Here is a 19521-nt window from a genome sequence, read left to right on the forward strand (position 1 = left end):
CTGAACAAGTTCCACTCAAAAGTAGGTGAAACTGGTATTTATTAAGACAATAAAACGTCCAGTTACATCATGTGTGTGTGCTCGCATCAAAACCTATCAAGCAGTTTGATGTATGTGTATTAAAGGCTGCTCCGCTTCCTTTCCCCTTCACAGCGGCTCTGAGGGCGTGCACTGCGCCTCGCTCACGGCTCACTGTACGCTACGTCAAACCCAGCATGGCGGTCAAGGTGACTTCGGCATCGCTTTTTTCAGCGATTTTTCAAAGTTCTACTTTAACATATGTGCATGTCTCTTTTTTTTGTTGTCTTGCGCGGGGATCGTTAAAGCTAGACCTGGCGGTTCTGACCGGGCCGTGGGTCAGGGATGTGGGGTTTGCTGAGGCTGTAGCATCACCGGGCTAGCAGCCGTTCGGCGGTGGCTGGCCCTGATGAGACATCCACAACCTCGAATTTAGCGAAGAAATGCTGCTCAATTCGCCGTCACAAGATGAATAAAGACGGCGAATATGGCTGGATTTTAGTACAGTCGAGACTATCTCAGTTTGGTCTCGTGCTCTGGCGTTTTGCCGGCTGAAAGCGTTACCATGACATGGCCACAGTTTGTCCTCTTCATGACTAGTGTGCGCTTGCTAGCTGACTTCCCTGTTGTAATGCTAGTTCGGACTTGTGCTGGGGTTTGGCTTGTTGGTTCGTCGATTTTCTCCAAATAACTCAACCAGATTGTATTCCAGGGCAAAATCTTTGATTTTCTTTATTTTTGGTGATTTGTGTGCCGTTCCTCTCGCAGCGACTCACGTTTCTCCTTCGCAGCAGTGTTTCAAGGAGACTTTAACGCCAAGCAACTTGGTTGCTTGGTTTCAAGTTATGTCCAGTAAAATTACACCGCATAAAAACCTGATCAGCTGCTTTTTTGGAAATTGCCGGGAAATGTCATAATTCTGTTCTATTTTTTATTGTTCTAGGTGCAATCTACCAAACGCGGGGACCCAACTGAGCTGAAAACAATCTTCCAAAAGGTAATGTTCACACAGATTTATTCCCAGTAAAATTAGTCTTTTCTAATCAGCGTCAGCTTACGCGTAGATAACGTTGTAGTTTCTCCATCATGTACTGTATTTGTGAAACGCTGCTAAGTGTACAAAAGCTGCAGCATAGAAATGAAATACTTTGTCATCATATTTGTGTTTGTCTAACCATTTTTTTCTGACAGAAGATGAAGCCTAAACATAAATGCAATTCATACTTGTTGAGGCAGGAGTAGCTGTTGTTAATGGATTTCTTTTTTTTTCTTCAGCCTTGCAACATTATTATTATGACTTAGTGTTATGACATTTGCTTTTCTCAGTCTTGGTCTGCTTTGACCATAGGTAAATGTGCTGGGGTTGAGTGCAGGCAGGAGAAGTCGTAGTTTACTGAATGAGCTATACAGGCTGTAGAGTGTCTCGCTTTTTAATCCTGTGGATGTCAGGTTATGCTTCAGTTTGTAATTCAGCAAAAGCAAGGACCTGCATGTCCTTGTAGTCGGTGCATCAGACAACTTTAGATCATAAAAAAATATGAGTCAGAGGAAATGCTTTACATGACCATGAGATGTCGTGATACTCTACTGAGAGGGGTCTTGGTTTAACTGTCACCTTTTTACACTGTCTTGGGTACTCTGCATGTGAGTGGCACACTGCACCTGTGTAGACGGGTGCCGGTTGGTATGCTAATACCCTCAGGTCAAATACCTTTTATAAGCATTGGTGCATGTCAACTGCGAGATCGGTGACCTTGGTTGTTCAGGTGCTGTGTGAATCACCCGCACAGTCAAGTGAAATACCAAATATAGAGTCACCAATATGACAGCAATCCCATTTACCATTAAATGTAAGCACACTTGGTAATTTGCATCTGTTCAAGTAGTGCTTAAAACAACTAGCCACTAGCAACAAAGACTCTGTGATACACAGCTTGCTGATATGTGGTTCACTGAAAGCCGTGTACAGGTCATGTTCCACACTCAGGCCAAATACTGACCAAAACAGTCATTGGCACAGGGAGCTGTGGTGGTTGACAAAGCTGCTGATAACAGCCATCATAGATTAAAGTGGATGTAAAGTTATGATATTGAGATGGTTTTACTCTTGGTAATGTACAGTAATTGTTGCGCACAACTTGTCCGGAGATAAATGGAGGTGTACAGTATAATAAACCACTTGAATCTTTTTGTGGTTAAGAAATACTTGTGTCTAAGGAACAATAGAAATGTGTTAAATAAAATCAGTGTGTTAGTTCATTTTTGGTTCCTATGAAAGAAGTTAACATCTGTAAAAGGTTAATTTTCAGTGCTAATGTTTTTTCTGTTTCTCCCCTCAGTTTGCCAGTGTAGTGGACAAAGATGGGGAGAGGTACATGACCCCCGGAGACTTTGTCCAGAGGTATCTTGGATTGAACACACAGATCCACCACAACCCAAAAACTGTACAACTTCTCGCTGCGGTGGCCGATACCACAAAGGACGGGTATGTACTGCCACAAAAACAGTGAACAAACGCATACTTGCACAGTTTTCATCACTAATCGACAGTTTATTGATCTTTGTCTGATCAACGCCTGCTATTATAGCCACGTACAGATAAGATTATACTCTCAATGAGTCTGATTTCCCAGACTGTTCCTGGAGCCACCAGGTTACACACACACACATACCCTCTTACTAATCATCTGTTTATCTTTCAGCTGTAGGTTCAGCTACACTTCACACACTGTATCATCTGACCTTGGCTTCGTTCTGTTGGAGCTCTTTGTGTTTTAACAATATGTATATTTTCTTCTCTGCTACAACACCCACAATGGCAGGCTGATCTCCTTCCAAGAGTTTCTTGCTTTTGAATCCGTGTTGTGCGCACCAGACGCACTCTTCATAGTGGCATTCCAGCTGTTTGACAAGACTGGAACTGGAGCTGTTTCATTTGGTATGGAGCTCTTGTGTTTCCTGTCTGACATGAGATTTGACCTCTATATAATTGATTGAATAAGAAAAATGACAATTAAAAACTGTCCATTGTTTCCGAGATTTTCAGGATAAAGTTTTAGGACATTTTGTAATTTAATTGCAGGGCAGTGAACTTTCTGCAGTCTGTTTTTTATAAGAACAATTAACAGCTTTTCCTGTAGTGCCCTGTGAGGAAAGAATTTCCTAACGTGACACTGCTAACCAGATTACTCCTCAATCCAAGTTCTTACACATGGATGAACTTACACAACTGCCCTCTTGCAATGTATCTACTTACCGTAGTTTGTCACACACAAAGCTGCATGTTGTGGTAATAAACTGATTTTACTTCTATTGTTCATGAAATTTGAATCTGATTAATGATTGTTCCTATGTGCCAAATGTGTGTTTTCTGCAGAAAATGTGCGGGACATCTTCAGCCAGACCACAGTGCACCACCATATTCCCTTCAACTGGGACTGTGAATTTATACATCTGCACTTCGGCCACGACCGCAAAAAAAGCCTGAGTTACCTTGAGTTCACCCAGTTCTTGCAGGTATGCTGACTACATGCAGATCAGTGTTGGGTTTCTGCCTTTCTTCTTCGCTTTGAGTTTTACTTGGGCTATATTTGCACTCAGCCTTGTGGTGTCGTGTTTTTATGTAGGAGCTGCAGTTGGAGCATGCACGCCAGGCGTTTGCCCAGAAGGACAAAGAGAAGAATGGCGTCATCTCTGCCATTGACTTCAGCGACATTATGGCCACCATCCGGCATCACATGCTCACACCTTTTGTGGAGGAAAACCTTGTCTCGGTGAGTATTCAACAATGTTGCTTGAGAGCTTGCTGAACTAATTTAATGAACACACTTACATTAATAGTCAAAAGCTATTTTCATTTTTTACAAAATTAGAAAAATTTTGTTTTTTGTTATGACTGACGAGTAGAAGAATATAACCCGTGAGGTTCTTTAAAAAAAAAAATAATAATTTTTTTAAAAATTGGACACTACAGGCATATCGCAACTGCTTAGCATCTGGGGTCTTAAAAGTGGATGTATAAAGAAATACCCACATATTAGCTTTTTAAAATGTACACAAAGCAATGACATGCTTTCTGTTTTCTCTGCTAGGCTGCAGGTGGCAGCACCTCTCACATGGTCAGCTTCTCTTACTTCAATGCCTTCAACTCCCTCCTAAACAATATGGAACTGATCCGCAAAATCTACAGCACGCTGGCTGGCACACGAAAGGACACACTTGTGACCAAAGGTGCAAAGATTGTTAATTGTGATGTATGTTGTGATGTAGCTCTTCATCTATTTGGTTAGGATATGAATTTTACTATACATTCTGTCATCTTTTTCGCTCTACAGAGGAGTTTGTTCATGCTGCCAATAAATTTGGTCAGATCACTCCCATGGAAATTGACATCCTATACCAGTTATCAGGCCTACACTCCCCCTCTGGGTAAACCCTTGCTGTCTGTGGTAGAATCTGTCAAGACCAAACACTTAGGCTTTGATATTGACCTTTAAAAATTATGATCTATACATATGACACTCACCTCAAAACATCTGTGTGTCAGGCGCCTGAATCTTGCTGACATCGAGAGAATAGCTCCATTAGAAGAAGGAAGTCTGCCATATCATCTGGCTGAGAGCCAAAAACAGGTACGGCGCTTGCAGCAAATCTGTTATAAGTAAGTGTTGTCTTTCACATAAAATGATCTTAGCAGTAAATAATTTATCTCCAAAATATAACTTGTAAAATATGTTATGTCCTACATAAATGAAAACAATTTGCAGTGATGGAATCATAGGCATAATCTGTATAAATGCATTGGGAATAAAAATGTGGTTTTACGTGTTTGTTTTCTATCAGGCCCATGGGGACAGTTCCAGGTCAGTGATGCTCCAGGTTGCAGAGTCGGCCTACAGGTTCACACTGGGCTCCATTGCTGGAGGTTTGTTTATCTGTATCCTGAGACATATAACCAATAGACATTCAACAGCATCTGATCATATTTAATTGGATGGGATTTATTTATTTTATATTTTTTAAATCTTAGCAACTGGAGCGACGGCCGTGTACCCGATAGACTTGGTGAAGACTCGTATGCAGAACCAAAGGTCTACGGGATCCTTTGTCGGAGAGCTCATGTACAAGAACAGCTTTGACTGTGCTAAAAAGGTGCTTCGCTATGAGGGCTTCTTTGGATTCTACAGAGGTATAAGTATTGTCTGCTGTTTGCAGTCACACTGAGTTTTTAGGGTCCTGTCATTGTGCTCATTTATCTTAGCTGTGTGGTAAATCTTTCTCCGCTTTTAATTTTCCTCACTTTGCTGTTTGTTAGTTTGGAATAAATATCAGTTGTAAAAAGCCATAATGTAGTCAACTTTCTGTTATTGCTGTTTTTAAATGTAAAGTATACATTTTCTCATTAGTGCATTTTAATTTAGGTTAATTTTATTTGATTAATTTTCGCTTGGTCCGGTTTGCCCAGTATTACTTATGAAACTAGCTTCTCTTGTCACTCAGTCTCTGATGTCCCACAGGTCTGGTTCCTCAGCTTATAGGTGTGGCACCTGAGAAGGCTATTAAACTCACAGTAAGTCCCATCTTGAACATAGACATAACTCTCATACTCTGCATAACTCTCTCCACTTACAATACATAAAAATAAAACAAAAAGGATCCTCATAAGACAAGACGTGTAGTACAAGAATCTTAAACACAATCAATGCTTACATGCTGTGTTTGTGTCCTGCAGGTAAATGACTTCGTAAGGGACAAATTCACAGAAAAAGATGACTCTATTCCTTTGTTTGCTGAAATTCTGGCTGGTGGCTGTGTAAGTACTAGGTCCCAAATCCTTTTATATCTGCTATAAAAGCATACTAGATAAGAAAAACTGAAGTTGCAGTTGGGTTACCCATTGAGGTTTTTTTTTTTTTTTTTTTTTTGCCTTCTTGGTCGCTAAGGCCATAAAAAGAAGCTCATGCATGCAGTTTTTTTCTTTTGTATTTCCATTCTTTTAAATGACATTGCTAACACAACACTGCCAAACTAAATCACATCTACAAGGAAATTGGGTGCAGAATTATTGAAATGAAATAGTTTTGCTCACCCATAGGTAGATTGGTCCTGTACTCCTCCAAGTTTTAATTTAACTTTTAATACTTTCACAAATCCTGTATTCTTATCTCCATAAGAATAGGTGAGCCCCCAGCACTCACCCCCAAATAAATGTATAAACAAGCTCCTTTTCCCCCTGTTTATCCAGGCCGGAGGCTCTCAGGTGATCTTTACCAATCCTCTCGAGATTGTGAAGATTCGCCTGCAGGTGGCAGGAGAGATTACCACTGGGCCTCGAGTCAGTGCACTCACCGTGGTTCGTGACCTTGGTTTCTTCGGCCTCTACAAGGTAAGATGTCTTTGAATGCACCATGTTTAATTTAATGGCAATCGGTCTGCTTGGCATTTATGCACATTTTCTTTGTGTCTCACACATCTGTTCATTGTATGTCTGTCTAGGGTGCTAAAGCTTGTTTCCTGAGAGACATCCCCTTCTCAGCCATCTACTTCCCTGTGTACGCCCACATCAAGACCCAACTAGCCGATGAACAAGGCAGGCTGGGAGCGCTGCAGCTTCTCACTGCTGGAGCAATTGCAGGTAACATTAAATCATGAGCCAGGACAGCAAGAAGCAACCATTCACAACACAATCCAATGATGCCTCTGCTTGAAACACAACTTTAAAATAGTTTCATTTAACCCTCAGTTATAGATAACCTGTTACTGGATTTGAACTTAAAGTATCTGAGTCTGTTACTCTGTATTTCCCAGGTATTCCTGCAGCCTCGCTTGTGACGCCTGCTGACGTCATCAAGACGCGTCTGCAAGTTGCAGCGAGAGCAGGACAGACCACTTATTCAGGAGTCACGGATTGCTTCAGGAAGATTTTGAGGGAGGAGGGGTTCAGAGCTTTGTGGAAGGGAGCTGGAGGTGCGTGTCTGTGTACTCTAACACTAACTACTTGTTTTTGTATTTAAACTTCATTAAATTGTGTGTCTCCTTTCTTTCCAGCCCGTATGTGCCGATCCTCTCCTCAGTTTGGTGTGACACTGGTCACGTATGAGCTCTTACAGCGGTGGTTCTACATTGATTTTGGAGGACAGTAAGTTTATCTTGGATAAGGGAGGAGTTCAGTCACATTTTTACCAACATAGACAGCAATAATATTGTTAAATTTTTTTTTTTTTTTTTAACTTGTAACAGTATCATCCTTGTTTCACTTTGCTGATCATGTCAAACTATTTTTTTGTATTTCATCCATTTAACAATGAGTTGAACTACATTCCAGTTGAAAGATGCTTAAATAATTGCTTGACTGACAACGTAACTGCAATATTTACACCAAAACAGTGTTCTGTGCTGGTTGTCATGTGTTATGATTTGCTACTGCACATTTCTGTCACAGCTTTTTAGAAAAGCATTTTTTTTTTTTTTTTTGCATATCTCAAATCATCCCAGTTACTTCCAAATTTAACTTGAAAAATGTTAGGTTACATGTTTATTATATTGTAATAATTCCCAAACAATTTTCCTTTTTTATATATTATTTTAAGAATGCCCTCGATTTTTTACAACTATCACTCTTCCTTTTCATTTTCTCTCTAGTCGTCCAGCAGGATCGGAGCCCACACCCAAGTCTCGCATCTCCGAGCTTCCTCCCATCAATGCGGACCATGCTGGAGGTTACCGCCTGGCTGCAGCTACCTTTGCTGGAGTGGAGAACAAATTTGGCCTCCACCTTCCTAAATTTAAGTCCTCCGGTGTGGTTTCTATACATCACAGAGAGTCAACTACTGCCACGCCGGCCCCGGCCCCATAGAAGTCTGCATCCCTATATTATTTTGCCATCCCTGTCCTTCTCTACCAGCAGCCACTTAGATACACACACACACACACACACACACACACACACACACACACACACTCCACAAATAAGGGCCATAAACTTAAAAACAGACACCATCCCAAGGTTAGGCCCACTGGTTTCCAGTTGTAGAGGCAGAGAGGTGTCTGCAGCAATGGAAGTAGCAGAGCAGTTGGCAGTGGGACTAGAGTTGACTGTGTTGTATCTTTAGTGGCTGTGCACTCCTGGCATCTCCATCCATTGTTCTTCTCCTACATTTGTATAAAACAGAGCTTCAGGCACTCCTCATGAGTAGCTGACATGATTTTTAATTCAGTTTTTTGTCTAATACTCAGTTTGAGTAAGACGACTTTTATTGGATAGCTGACATAGAAAATATTAGAATGGTCAGCACTGCCTCTTCACTCCCGATTGGTCCTCACTAATGATGCTAGTACTGTACATATTGTAAAACTTGCAGCGAAGAAAATGTTACAAGAAAAGGGTCACGTTCAGTCAGCATCGTTATACAGTTGCAGTAATGTTCTGGCAATGTGGCACATTGGGTCCTGGTCTCTGAGAATCACTCTTACTGATGTACAGAACATTTCAATTAAGTGGTTTCTTGATTTAAAAAAAAAAAAAAATGAGGAGAGAATTAGCTATTAATAAATTAAATGTATCTCAAATCTGTCATTGTATTTTATTGAAATAAATCATCCATATTTTAATTTTACTAGTATGTTTTGAGTTTTATTTTCAATGGAAAAATCCAACAATTAGCTGAATTAAGAACCGTAACAGGAAAGAGTAAAGACATTTGTCATATCAAATGTGGTGGTTACAGTACACTTGAGCTCAATTTTTAAACTGAAGTATTTGAACCATTTAAATCAGCCTGGATCATTGCATTATGGAAGGAATGAAAATAGACTCGCTAAAGAAAATAATAAAAATCGTCACGTTCTGTGGTAGAAATTTGGTTGCTAAACTTAGCTCTACAGCTTCATTTAGAATTTAGTTTATCTTGAGCCTAAAGGTGGTAAGTGAGGATTTTCTACTACTCATTACACAGGTACAGAGTATAAAACAATCTTTGATACAGAAAAAGGAACTAACTGTAGTGGTGTCAATAGAATCAAGGCAGTGTAATTTTGCCTTGTTATAGGGCCTAGTGCTAATTTTTAGTAATGTACTACTCAGGCTTCTAGTAGCAGCAATTTTAAGATGATACACAAAATATTTAAATAAGTGCAACCACTCGAATAAATATTAAATATTGTAGTGGTTAAAATGTAATGACACTTCTGCACAGGCCAGAGGTTCTATGTGCAGGCACAGAAGTAATCTAATTCAAGTGCTGTTTAGAGAAGAGATTTTGATGCAGTGTGTCAGAATTATGATTATCACTATGTCAGCCATGTGCAGAAATGTGTACAGAAAATATTAAAATATGTAAAAACACTAAAGTGGTAATTAAAAGGTGCAAGTACAAAGGTTTGCATATTTAAAAAAGGGCTGAGCTTGTTGAGGCCTCAGGAGATGAGCAGTTTCTGGTGCCCTGAGGATATAATCTAAGCAAGTGGTCAATCACATCTATGCTAAAAACACATCCCAGTTTTCCTTTTTCATTTTAACTATAAACCCCTTAACTGTGCTTCCTACTGCTACACATGACTGTCATTAAGGTACATTTAAACTCCTGTAGCCACATTTAAAAGCATATAAAGCCAAAAAATGTAAATGATCTTCTATCCTTTTCAGGTCTGCACATCTCCTTAGGCGTCTTTATGTTGTTGTACATGGAAAAACTGGAAGTCAGAGAGACATAAAACCTGCTCCTCTAGCAATGTAATGTAGTGTGCTATAGGTGCTTTACGAACTGGAGACCAATGTATGAGAAGCTGTCAGTATGGGAGTTTGTTACATCAGACGTTGGCAAGTTCCTCAGCTTCATCTCTGTTCTCATTGATCTCAGCCAACGTCCGGACAAAGCGTGTCCACTCATCGGCTTTGGGCACGCAGATTTGCTGCAGAAAGACAACAGCATGTGAGGCAAGGAGTTAAACAGAAAACTGATATGACAATAAATATAAGAATCCATTGAAGAAGGAATAATGTCTGACCTCCCCTACATCGTAGACCTGCACCTGACCCTCTGAGTCCCCAGTGGCAATCTCTTTCCCAGTGTGAGCCCATCTCACACGGTTTAATGCTGGAGACCCATCCACACACACGCTGGCAGTGGGAACCTAATAAACACATGTCAGCTTATAAAGAAGAAGGCATCTCAAGAGCGGCCCCATTGTAAACATACCATTTTTAAAACATAATGGAAATGTTTTTGTCATTTTAGTTTTATAAATAGCGCTTGTGCGTCCGTACTTCAGTGTCATTGTTCAGGTTCCACAGGTCCAGACGCCCAGCTAGGTCCACACAAGCAAACAAAGCAGGGTGAGTCGGAGACCACATCGCATCATAAACGTAATCACAACTGTCCTCGAATGAGTACAAAGGACGGGTACTCTGTAAAGAACACAATAAAAAAATAGATGACAAAGAAGCATAACTTACACTATAAAAGCTGGTGTTCAAGTATGTATGTCTCACCTTAGTACTCCAGAGTTTGACTGTCCAGTCAAAAGACGAGGAAATAAAGAGATGAGAGAAGTCAACCGGTCCACCAGCACTGTGACAACTCAACCCAGTTACCGGACCATGGTGGCCTTCAAACACTTCAGTGATACCTGCCTTACTGTAACACACACACATAAGACAGCTCTTATAACAACTACTTTATACTTTTAAAGTGGTTTCCAGCATTTTTTAAAGTCTCAGTTTTATTTACACATGTTGGTTAGGGGGCTGGGGGTGCGGACATTCCTTAGACATTTGTTGACATGGGAACTCACCTCCCATGGCGGCAGGCAGTATAGACAGAGCCATCCTCGCTCCCCACCACAAAGTTGTTGACATCACCAAGAGGAAAGGCCATGGAGGTGACAGCCACCGCCTTGCTCTGTTTGAACACCAGTTCCAGACTGTCCTTCATGGGACAGACACACAGCTTCAGACTCTGACAAACTAACAGATATGTATGACAGCAGGCCTGTGAATCATCCAGACAAATCTGAATTACCTGTGGTTGGGAAAGCATGTCAAGGCTCCAGGAACACATTTTGCCATCAGTGGAAATGCTTATCAGATTGTTAGCGTTCTGGGTTCCTACCATGTTCACACAGTAGACTGGGTGCTGTACGTAACAGAGGACAGTAACACACTTCAGCCACGTGTTAAGAGAAAAAGTAGGCAAAACAAGGCTGTAAGACTACCACAGAAAAATGTGAATGTTGATCTCAGAGGTTTGTGTGCAGACATACTGAAGGTGTGTGAGCTCCAGTGACTCACTGTGTGTGCGGCAGCAGACAGGGGGGTTCTCTGAACAGGGGTGCGCTTGTTGCTCCTGTTGTCCCATAAGACAATCTGTCCGGAGTACGTCCCACCCACCACCAGGTTGGGGTGAAACTTTGCAAACCCAGCGGACATCACCTCTGACTGGAAAAAAACAAAACCAATACAATTTAAAGCGATCTGCTTCTACTTTGATATTTCGTTGTATAAAGATAACAAATTATTGTAACGGCAATCAAAACGTTCAAAAAGAGAATCTCTTTATTCCATTGGTTTGCAGTTATTCCCTTACCTGACAGTGGAAGATGTACTCGGGAGTAGCCTTCTTGTACTTCATGTTCCAGACCAGTGCCACTCCATCAGGCTCATGGGGAGCATCCTCATTGTTGTTATAAGAGGCCACCAGCAGCTCTGGATACTGAGAGGAACACAGCAGTCATTAGATGCAGAGAAACAGCAGTAGCAAACAGGAGTATTTCAAGAGACAATACGAACTGATTCAACAGTGAGGAAACAGCCACAGCTGTTTCTGTGGCAGTCAGTGACAAACACATCCTACCTGGGGGGACCAGTCGAGACAGGTGACCACCCTGTTTTTAGTCCAGCGCTCATCTGCAAACTGTCTGTTCAGAACCAGCTTGGCACCTGCCTGCAAGTCACTGAAAAGGACAGGAAAAGTATCACTGTTCCTCTCCTGCATTTACATGCCGTCAAAAATCCATGGTGGAAAGTGGCTTATTCAGACTTCTTTGAGTCCCTTTGTGTTAGTTTAATTTTCTGGACTAAGAACTTATTATTCATCGCTCTGTTAATAATCTCTCCTTTCATTCAGCTGCTTGTTCCTGTCTACAGCATTGTGTTATGCACATGCACTGTTGAAGAAAGCCAATTAGAAACGTGGTTATGTGTATACATGGCAAAGAAATCTGCATTGTCTGGGGGAAATCTACATGGGGAAATTGGGTTTCATGAATCCCCGTCCCCTATTTTGGAGACCAGCTTTCCCATTGACATTACAGTTAGCCAAATATAACCTTGTTACTTAAGTCCCTGTAAACACATTGAATCATTTATCTTCTTAAAGCCTTTATACATTATTTTTCTTAACATCTTCGCTCACCCCTCCTTATCCTCTAGATCTCTTCCACTGTAGTCGAAACAGACATCCACCTGCTCAGCAAGTGCTCTCTCTACAATCCTGCTCCCATGCTCGAAAAATGACAAGAACTCCTCGGAGTGCAGGACCTGCAGCTTTTCTTCTTCTGTCAGCTCCTTGGGGGTTTCTGGTAATACAATATTTAAAGAGGAAGGGGTCACCAACATGGTGCCTGTGGGCACCAGTTCACCTGCAAGGACCACATGAGTCGCCCACGGGCCTGTTCTAAAAAATAGCTCACCATAGTGTCACTTGCTGTGATAATGAACATTTTCAGATTAAAATTTGCTCGATATATGTTAAACAAATCGGTTATGTTAAGCGTAAGGGAACTATTTAAACTATTTTGTTACATCATTGAGCACTACAGAGTTGATCTGCTACAGTTACTGTCAACCACAAATGAACAGCTAGACAATTATCAGCTACAGCTTACATGTTGCAAACTTCTGTCCTTACCCTCCTCCTGCTGGTCACCCTGTTCACCTTTGTCTTCCTGGGTGTCCTCTGTTGGAGGGGAAGCAGTTATCTCCTCATCCTCTTCCTCATCTGGAACATGCACAGATAGATTGTATCTATTTAAATTTCACCCAAGATTAAAGGAAAGAAAAATTGTGTGTGCTTGTTTACCTGCTTTTTCATTTGTGCGTGTCAGGGCATCTGTAGGTGTCTGTGTCTCTTTTGAGTAGGACACCATTTCCTTTGGAACAAAGTCAACCTGGGTCACTTTGGACATGCCCAGCCTCACAGCTCCACGTCTACACAGACATAACATTGTAAAAATAAGCAAACATGTACATCTGAAGCAGAACTGAAGGCAATTTTTACACATTCAGACATACACATGATGCACAGACATATTATTAACACACTTGGACAAATCTAAGATGAAACCACAAAAACTGATTCAAGCTGAAAGACAAGCTAAAGGAGAGAAGAGGAGTACCCCATTAGCTCAGAGTCGGAGTGGAGTTGCAGAGTAGAGGGGTCAGGATCCCAGTGCAATGTCCTTACACAGCCAAACCACCACATGGTGTTAGTAGAAGAACCAGACGACAGGCAGAAAGAGAGAAAGACAACAAAACCAAACACAGAAGACGAGCATAAGATGAAAAAGAGACAGGAAAAACAGGGAGAGAAGAAGAAGACGAAGAAGACCTTAGTGCGTTAATTGAGAAACAAAAGCGTGCCGATGAAAAGACAAAGAGACAGGTCAGAATTAATCAAGTATAGTCACAATGTTAAGACAAAAAACTTAGCATGCAGGTAAAGCTCTCACATTCTCTCTTTCACTCACACAAACCTTGGTCCTGCGTTTCCGTCCCCAGAATCCTGGCTTCCTGCATCGCTTCCCACTGATTTGTTGGAGGGAGACATGGGGGCAGGGACTAGGTAGTGAAACAGACATGTATCTTCTGTTACTACCCTCAGGGGCTGAGCTGGGAGTGGTTGTTGGAGTGTTTGTAAGTGCGCGAGTCAATGGATGGGTAAGTGAGGGAGGGAGGGGGTGAGGTATGGAAGGAGTGCGTGAGTGAGTGAGTGAGTGAGTGAATACGTTTGCATGCAGTAAGGAGGACAAAACATGAAAGGGTGGACAAAGGGGAGAGAAGAGAGAATGAAAGTAAATGGCAGGCAGGTTTTAGGTGTTGTGCACATAACAGTTACGTAAAATGTTTCAATATTGTATGAGGACAGGAAAAAGGGACAGTGGATGAAACAAAGCTAGACTGCAAATTTAGAGGTCATTTTTAGACACTGGGAATTGATCAAGGAAATGCTCCGAAACAATGGGAGTTAAGTGGGGGTGAAAGATTACAACAGATACATGCTGGCAGTGTGCTTTTACCGTGGGATACATCAGGAGTGATGCCAACACTCTGCAGTAGTGCCTCAGCCTCCCTCCTCTTCCTCTCCAGGTCAGAGTCTTCATGTCCACCACCAACTTCCATTCCACGCTTTGAATCTCCCTACAGATACAGAACATACAAGTAAAGCCTCACCTCAATATGAAAACGTCACAATAAACAAAAACTGAAAACTATCGAACTGAAAAGAAATGAGTGAAATTAGATGCATACATCCTTCTTTTTCTTCTCCTCTTCTTTCCTCTTCTTCTCCTCTCGAATCTGAGCGATCCGTTGTTTTTTCCTCTCCAGCTCAGCCTTTAGCTCACTCTTGTCAGACATACTGCAGGGGGAAATTTGAAAAAATAGGCAGTGAAGAGAGAGCCATATAAGCTCATTCTTGGGCAAAACTTTTATTCAAATTAACCCTCGCTGCTTTTATTTTTCATTCTAAATGTTGTAGTAAAGTGCTGGAGTGTGAGAATATTCTTGAGGATTCAGACATGAACATTTTAAATTTTGCACTAAAGGAACTAAAGGAACTTTGAAAATCTGCTTTACCCAGTATGCTGAAATCACAATCTTCTGTGCTGCAGTTTTACTGTTACGACCTGTAGTGAAGCCCTGGGCTGCTCACACTGATACCATGTGAACACCCGCCAGCTGTCCATAACACTGTTTTATCTGTTTTCAGCTGGGTGTCACGGCTTAACATGAATTACTGACACTGTGTGAGGTTATTTAATGGCAGTCAATTAAGCGCACTTTTATTTTTATTTCCAAAATGTATCCTTTAGCTTGTAATCCCCACAATGTCTGAACTTGTAGCATAAGAAACGACGGTGTAGCTTGACATACACACAGGTAACATTCATGTCCTGTTTCATTGTCAAAAGCAAGATGCTTAACATCCCTCCACCCACTGACAGGCTACACCCATGTCTTTTTAATCCCAACTCGCTCCCTTAGTGTATCCACATTAGCATATGAACGTTCTCAAGTAGGTTTCTAATCTAACTAACGACAACTCTATGCCTACTAAACTAGCTAAACTACGTGTGTCAGTATGCTAGCGTTAATCTCCATGGCACCCGGCGGGCCTGCTGTTTCTAAAGGTCCCATCTCTAACCAGCGCCCGGGAGCTTCTTCCTCCCGGCCCACAAATCCGTTTGAAAGCAACGTAGGTATGAATTAAGGAAAAGTACCTGTTGTCACCTGCAAGATTAGACAACACGAATAACAACAGAACCCAGTTTTGCGTACGATGAGCCGGAAAAGAAGTGATGGCCGAAGAGAGAGTGATGATGCTGGAAGAGATGCTGCAGTCCACGGCCGTGCTCTTCTTCGGTGGTAAACTCTGAAAGTGGAGTTCTAGCGCTCCCAACCGGCCTAAGTCACAGTGGCCGGGGTTTTGTTTACAGAGAACCATCTGCAGCACGATTTCATCCATTCATCCGAGATCTGTCATTGCTTATGTTGTTTGGCGGCTGGAGCGTCTCCCAGCTGTCACAGGGCGGGAGGAGGAAACCCGGAGGAAACCCGGAGGAAACCCGGAGGAAACCCACGCAAGCCCAGGCAGAACATGAGGCATGAGAAAAATTGTGACAATATCCTTTATATTATATATATATATATATATATATATATATATAATAAGCATTAAATCATATTACAGGATTAATAATGTTACTTATGTGGTAACATTTATGAGCATTTTAATACTGGAGCTGGTCAGGATTTTAGATTTGTATAGATTCATATGGTTAAGTTCAACTGACTCATCATTTGTGTTCCAAAATGTTAAACTTCTGAGAGACTATAATCTATATACAAATGACTATTTTGTGTTTTGCACATTAAAACACATGCAAATGTGACAGTATAACATGCTGCAGACTGTAATGAAATATAAAGTGACACATTTTTACTACTGTTGGTTTATCAATTTTTTTTGTTTTTATTCCATGCTAAGCTTTATTGTGCGTCACCTTTATAAACACGCTCCCAGACATAAAGCAAAAGCATAACTTGGCTATTTATTTGGGAAATGCGTGAGTATAAGACCAGCCCTGAAATGTCTGTCCAAAGTTAAACATTTCCTCTTTAGCTGTGACTGTGTACTCTGTAGGCACTTAGAAAACCATAATTCCTTAACATTCTGTTTTTATTTTAGTTTGGGAGCTTGTGCAACATAATGAAAGGGGTCATAAAGGACATATGGGTCATAGTAAGGGTAGAGAGTTTTCTGGTTGGCTGGTGCTGCAGTGACACTTTCCTTAGGTTTTGCTACTTTTTCTTTTACCACTTTCTCTTCAGCAGGTGCCTTTGGTGCTGATGTTTCCTAGATAGTTCGGGGAGGGTGGTCTATGAGGCAGTCAGGATCCCAGTAAGGGTCAAAATCATAGTCCATACCTTTAATAGTGATAGTTGATGGTTGAGGTGGGACAGACTTTTTGGGAGCAGGAGGTGCTGGGGATTGTGGAGCAGCAGCTTTTATCTCCTCTGTCTTGGGCCTGCAGGCTGGGTTTAGTAATAGGTCACACAGCACTGGAACAGCTCCTGTTGGCAGGTAGACAATCTGAGGTTTGCACAGTGGGTCTTTGGGGTTACACAGATCGATCCTCTGAGCATTCTCCAGGGGGTCTAATGTGGCTGCAGGGGTAGTGGGTGATGGAGGAGGTTCCGTGGTTGTAGTTGGTGCTGCAGTGCTCGTCACTAAACCAATGAGGTTGTATAAGTGGAGGCACCTGGGCCGTATGATAACTCTAAGTGTTGCATGTGCTGATACAGCATCCTGATCCTGTCGATTTCATACAGCTAATGGAGACACACAGACAAATGTTAGAAACACTTATAACCAAAAAAGAACCATGTATGTAAGATTAAAGATTACCTGGCATTAAGAGCAGGCGGCACAGCACCCTCTTGGGAAAGCACAGGACGCCTGGGAAATCATCATCAGCATCTGCATGACTGGTGTTATTCACAAATAGCAATTAAATAAGTTTACATGCTGCATGTTCTCTGCCTATGTTCATTTGTTTCCCTAGCTGTGTAGCTAGTAGTGCTTGGAGTGCAGCTGTTTGTTTGATCACTACTGTAAAAAGAAAAGTGAGCCTGCTCACCTGCTCGTGCAGCTTTCCAGCTCTTTTCAAATCGGCTGCAGAACATACCGGTTTATAAATACTGTGGACTTTCCATTGGCCACAGAGGTGCAAGCTAGGCTCTACTCCACCCCTAATGCATTTTTCACTGAGAGTTCAATATTGTGCAGGAACCACTAGTAAAAACCAACTACAAATTAAATGTAACTTGTAAAACCATAAAAAAACAGCCCATCAGTGTAGATTGAATCTTACTTTTAAATAATAAAAGGTATAATAATAAAGGTTTATCTTATCATAAGTCTAAAACTACAAAACATATTTCAGTATGTTTGTGGAGCAAATGTGCATAATAGGACAACATGCACCATGCTGTTTTAAGACTAATTCTTGACAAGCCAGTTAGGTGAAAATGAACCCTCTGTCCAAAAACAGCTGGAAGTGCCCTTTTAACTTTGGTCTTGGCCGGTCAAAAAATAGAGCCGGAGCTGAGTCATCTGCTGTTTGGTTCTCAAAGAAATATGCAGGAATTAGGGGCTGGCTTGTTCAGACATTATGTAGCGTAACAAAGGCTAGAAGTTGTTTAGATTCTTCACAACATACAGTGTTTCTGAATCTGTAGACAGACAGATAGATATTAAGTTAGAAAGTTAGTCTTTGAAGAAAAGTTAAGTGTATCTTTATTTATTCACAACACATCGTTTGACTTTCTTTAGAAATTCCTCATTTTCATGCTGCTCAGTGCCTGTCCTCCTGCTTTGTCATTTTAACAGTGTAGCAAATCCTGTCCTACAAACCAGCAAGTATTGCTACGATCAGAGAGTACAAGAAGGACACAGACAGTCAAAAGGAGCTCTGCCAGGTGGCTGATAGTTTACACAATACTGCAATTGCTGTTGCCAGGACACGGATGGAAGGCTAATGGTACCTGTTACTCTCAAATTAAACACCTAATTATTTAGGTAAGAAGAAGTGAAGAGGCACCTCTCTTTTTCAGAAACACCTTAATATTCTCTACACACAACTGGAAGCTGCCACTTACTGGTCTGATTTGTGTCCACGTGCTGCTTGCCCCTGCCCGTTGTGAGTGACACTTATACAGTAAATTACAGCTAAGCATTGATACTTTTGTTGAAATGGTTTAAATGTTGCAAAGATCATATATTCAGGACATATTAAAACATATTTTATACACATAGCTTGTGCCCCAAAATAGTTCTCTTTGGAGACATTAAACACTTATTGATGGCAGTGAATCATCTTACAGTTACTCCACTTTTTCAGAACTTTTCATACAGTCTGCATCACCACCTCAAACAAATGCAGGTGCAGAATGCAGCAGGTCTTGTTATCTGTAGTAAAATCCACAGGGGCTGGTGGGACATAGCTGCATTCTGTACTCAATTATATAGTGACTGATTGACAGGATGTGTCAGTTTGAGTTAAATTTGTGTTGTTTGTGTGTTTTGTTTTGTTAGTATAGTGTCTATAATGGCGTTTTTGGCAGTGTTTTACAAATGTGACAGTGTGCAAGCAATTGAGCACAACTGTAATATACAAAAAACAATACATATACAGAAACAAAAAACAAACAAAAAAATTGGGGTATCATAGCAGTAAGATGTGGGATTTTTAATTTTTTAATTTTCTTTTGCAATATTACAGTTCGGCAGTCATGTAGTCAAATCATACAGCTACAGGGTGTTTTCCACTTACCACATTTATTAAGCCCTTATAGAGAATAGAAGGAATGTGCATAGCTGGTTTGGATCTAGTTGCCTGAACAAGACTGTGCACAATATGATTCATAATGTAGTTTTGTCTGACTGTACATTCTACATAAATCCAGACAAAGTTTAGCGCTGGTACCAGATCACACGAAAATTAAGATTAAAGTTTCCTCAGCAATAGTGGGTTTTACACAAACATGTAACCATATTGGTCTTACAGTTTAAATTACATCATCAATAGTGAATCATAGATAGCTAGTCGAGACTAGAAGTGGCATAAATGCAGGAAAATATAGGTTTAAAAAAATCAAATTAAAACTTGCTTTAGTTTCAGAGTCCCAGTATCACAAGTTACTTAAAACAAAACAGAGCCATTGTT

The 19521-nt window shown here is 41.1% G+C and overlaps 2 protein-coding genes across 5 annotated transcripts; one reads left to right on the forward strand and one right to left on the reverse strand.

The window, feature by feature from the left end:
• The first annotated feature begins 100 nt into the window (after positions 1-100).
• Positions 101-8633, forward strand: LOC137098810 (electrogenic aspartate/glutamate antiporter SLC25A12, mitochondrial-like). The gene is made up of 18 exons (XM_067475431.1): positions 101-227; positions 962-1015; positions 2358-2503; positions 2841-2956; positions 3395-3534; positions 3645-3791; positions 4110-4248; positions 4353-4446; positions 4565-4649; positions 4861-4942; positions 5048-5206; positions 5535-5587; positions 5750-5830; positions 6263-6403; positions 6514-6652; positions 6826-6984; positions 7066-7156; positions 7660-8633. Exons 1-18 carry the CDS (start codon positions 216-218, stop codon positions 7871-7873), a joined length of 2052 nt encoding a protein of 683 aa, XP_067331532.1. The 5' UTR covers positions 101-215; the 3' UTR covers positions 7874-8633.
• A 441-nt stretch (positions 8634-9074) lies between these two features.
• LOC137098809 (dynein, cytoplasmic 1, intermediate chain 2a-like) lies at positions 9075-15773 on the reverse strand. 4 transcript variants are annotated; one of them, XM_067475428.1, is made up of 17 exons: positions 15514-15773; positions 14543-14651; positions 14311-14431; positions 13768-13852; positions 13411-13473; positions 13095-13222; positions 12924-13013; positions 12429-12591; positions 11868-11967; positions 11601-11726; positions 11306-11452; positions 11037-11150; positions 10810-10943; positions 10508-10652; positions 10283-10423; positions 10024-10149; positions 9075-9927 (listed from the first exon to the last, which is right to left on the reverse strand). In XM_067475428.1, the coding sequence occupies exons 1-17, from the start codon at positions 15756-15758 to the stop codon at positions 9826-9828; spliced, it is 2139 nt and encodes a 712-aa protein (XP_067331529.1). In that variant the 5' UTR covers positions 15759-15773; the 3' UTR covers positions 9075-9825. The 4 variants fall into 4 exon arrangements, with proteins under 4 accessions (XP_067331529.1, XP_067331528.1, XP_067331531.1 ...); XM_067475427.1 differs by having other exon boundaries at positions 13768-13903; XM_067475430.1 differs by lacking the exon at positions 13411-13473.
• Between the last annotated feature and the right edge of the window lie 3748 nt (positions 15774-19521).

Source organism: Channa argus, chromosome 14 (genome assembly GCF_033026475.1).
Source record: "Channa argus isolate prfri chromosome 14, Channa argus male v1.0, whole genome shotgun sequence".
Lineage (NCBI taxonomy): Eukaryota > Metazoa > Chordata > Actinopteri > Anabantiformes > Channidae > Channa > Channa argus.

Coding starts and splice junctions, on each gene's coding strand:
- LOC137098809 (XM_067475427.1), bottom strand. CDS start 15,758: ATGGATGAAATCGTGCTGCAGATGGTTCTCTGTAAACAAAACCCCGGC. Junction 13,223..13,410: donor TCCGACTCTGAGCTAATGGG/GTACTCCTCTTC, acceptor ATGTCTGTGTAG/ACGTGGAGCTGTGAGGCTGG. Junction 9,928..10,023: donor AGGTCTACGATGTAGGGGAG/GTCAGACATTAT, acceptor GTCTTTCTGCAG/CAAATCTGCGTGCCCAAAGC.
- LOC137098810 (XM_067475431.1), top strand. Junction 2,504..2,840: donor GCCGATACCACAAAGGACGG/GTATGTACTGCC, acceptor CCACAATGGCAG/GCTGATCTCCTTCCAAGAGT. Junction 6,985..7,065: donor TTTGTGGAAGGGAGCTGGAG/GTGCGTGTCTGT, acceptor CTTTCTTTCCAG/CCCGTATGTGCCGATCCTCT.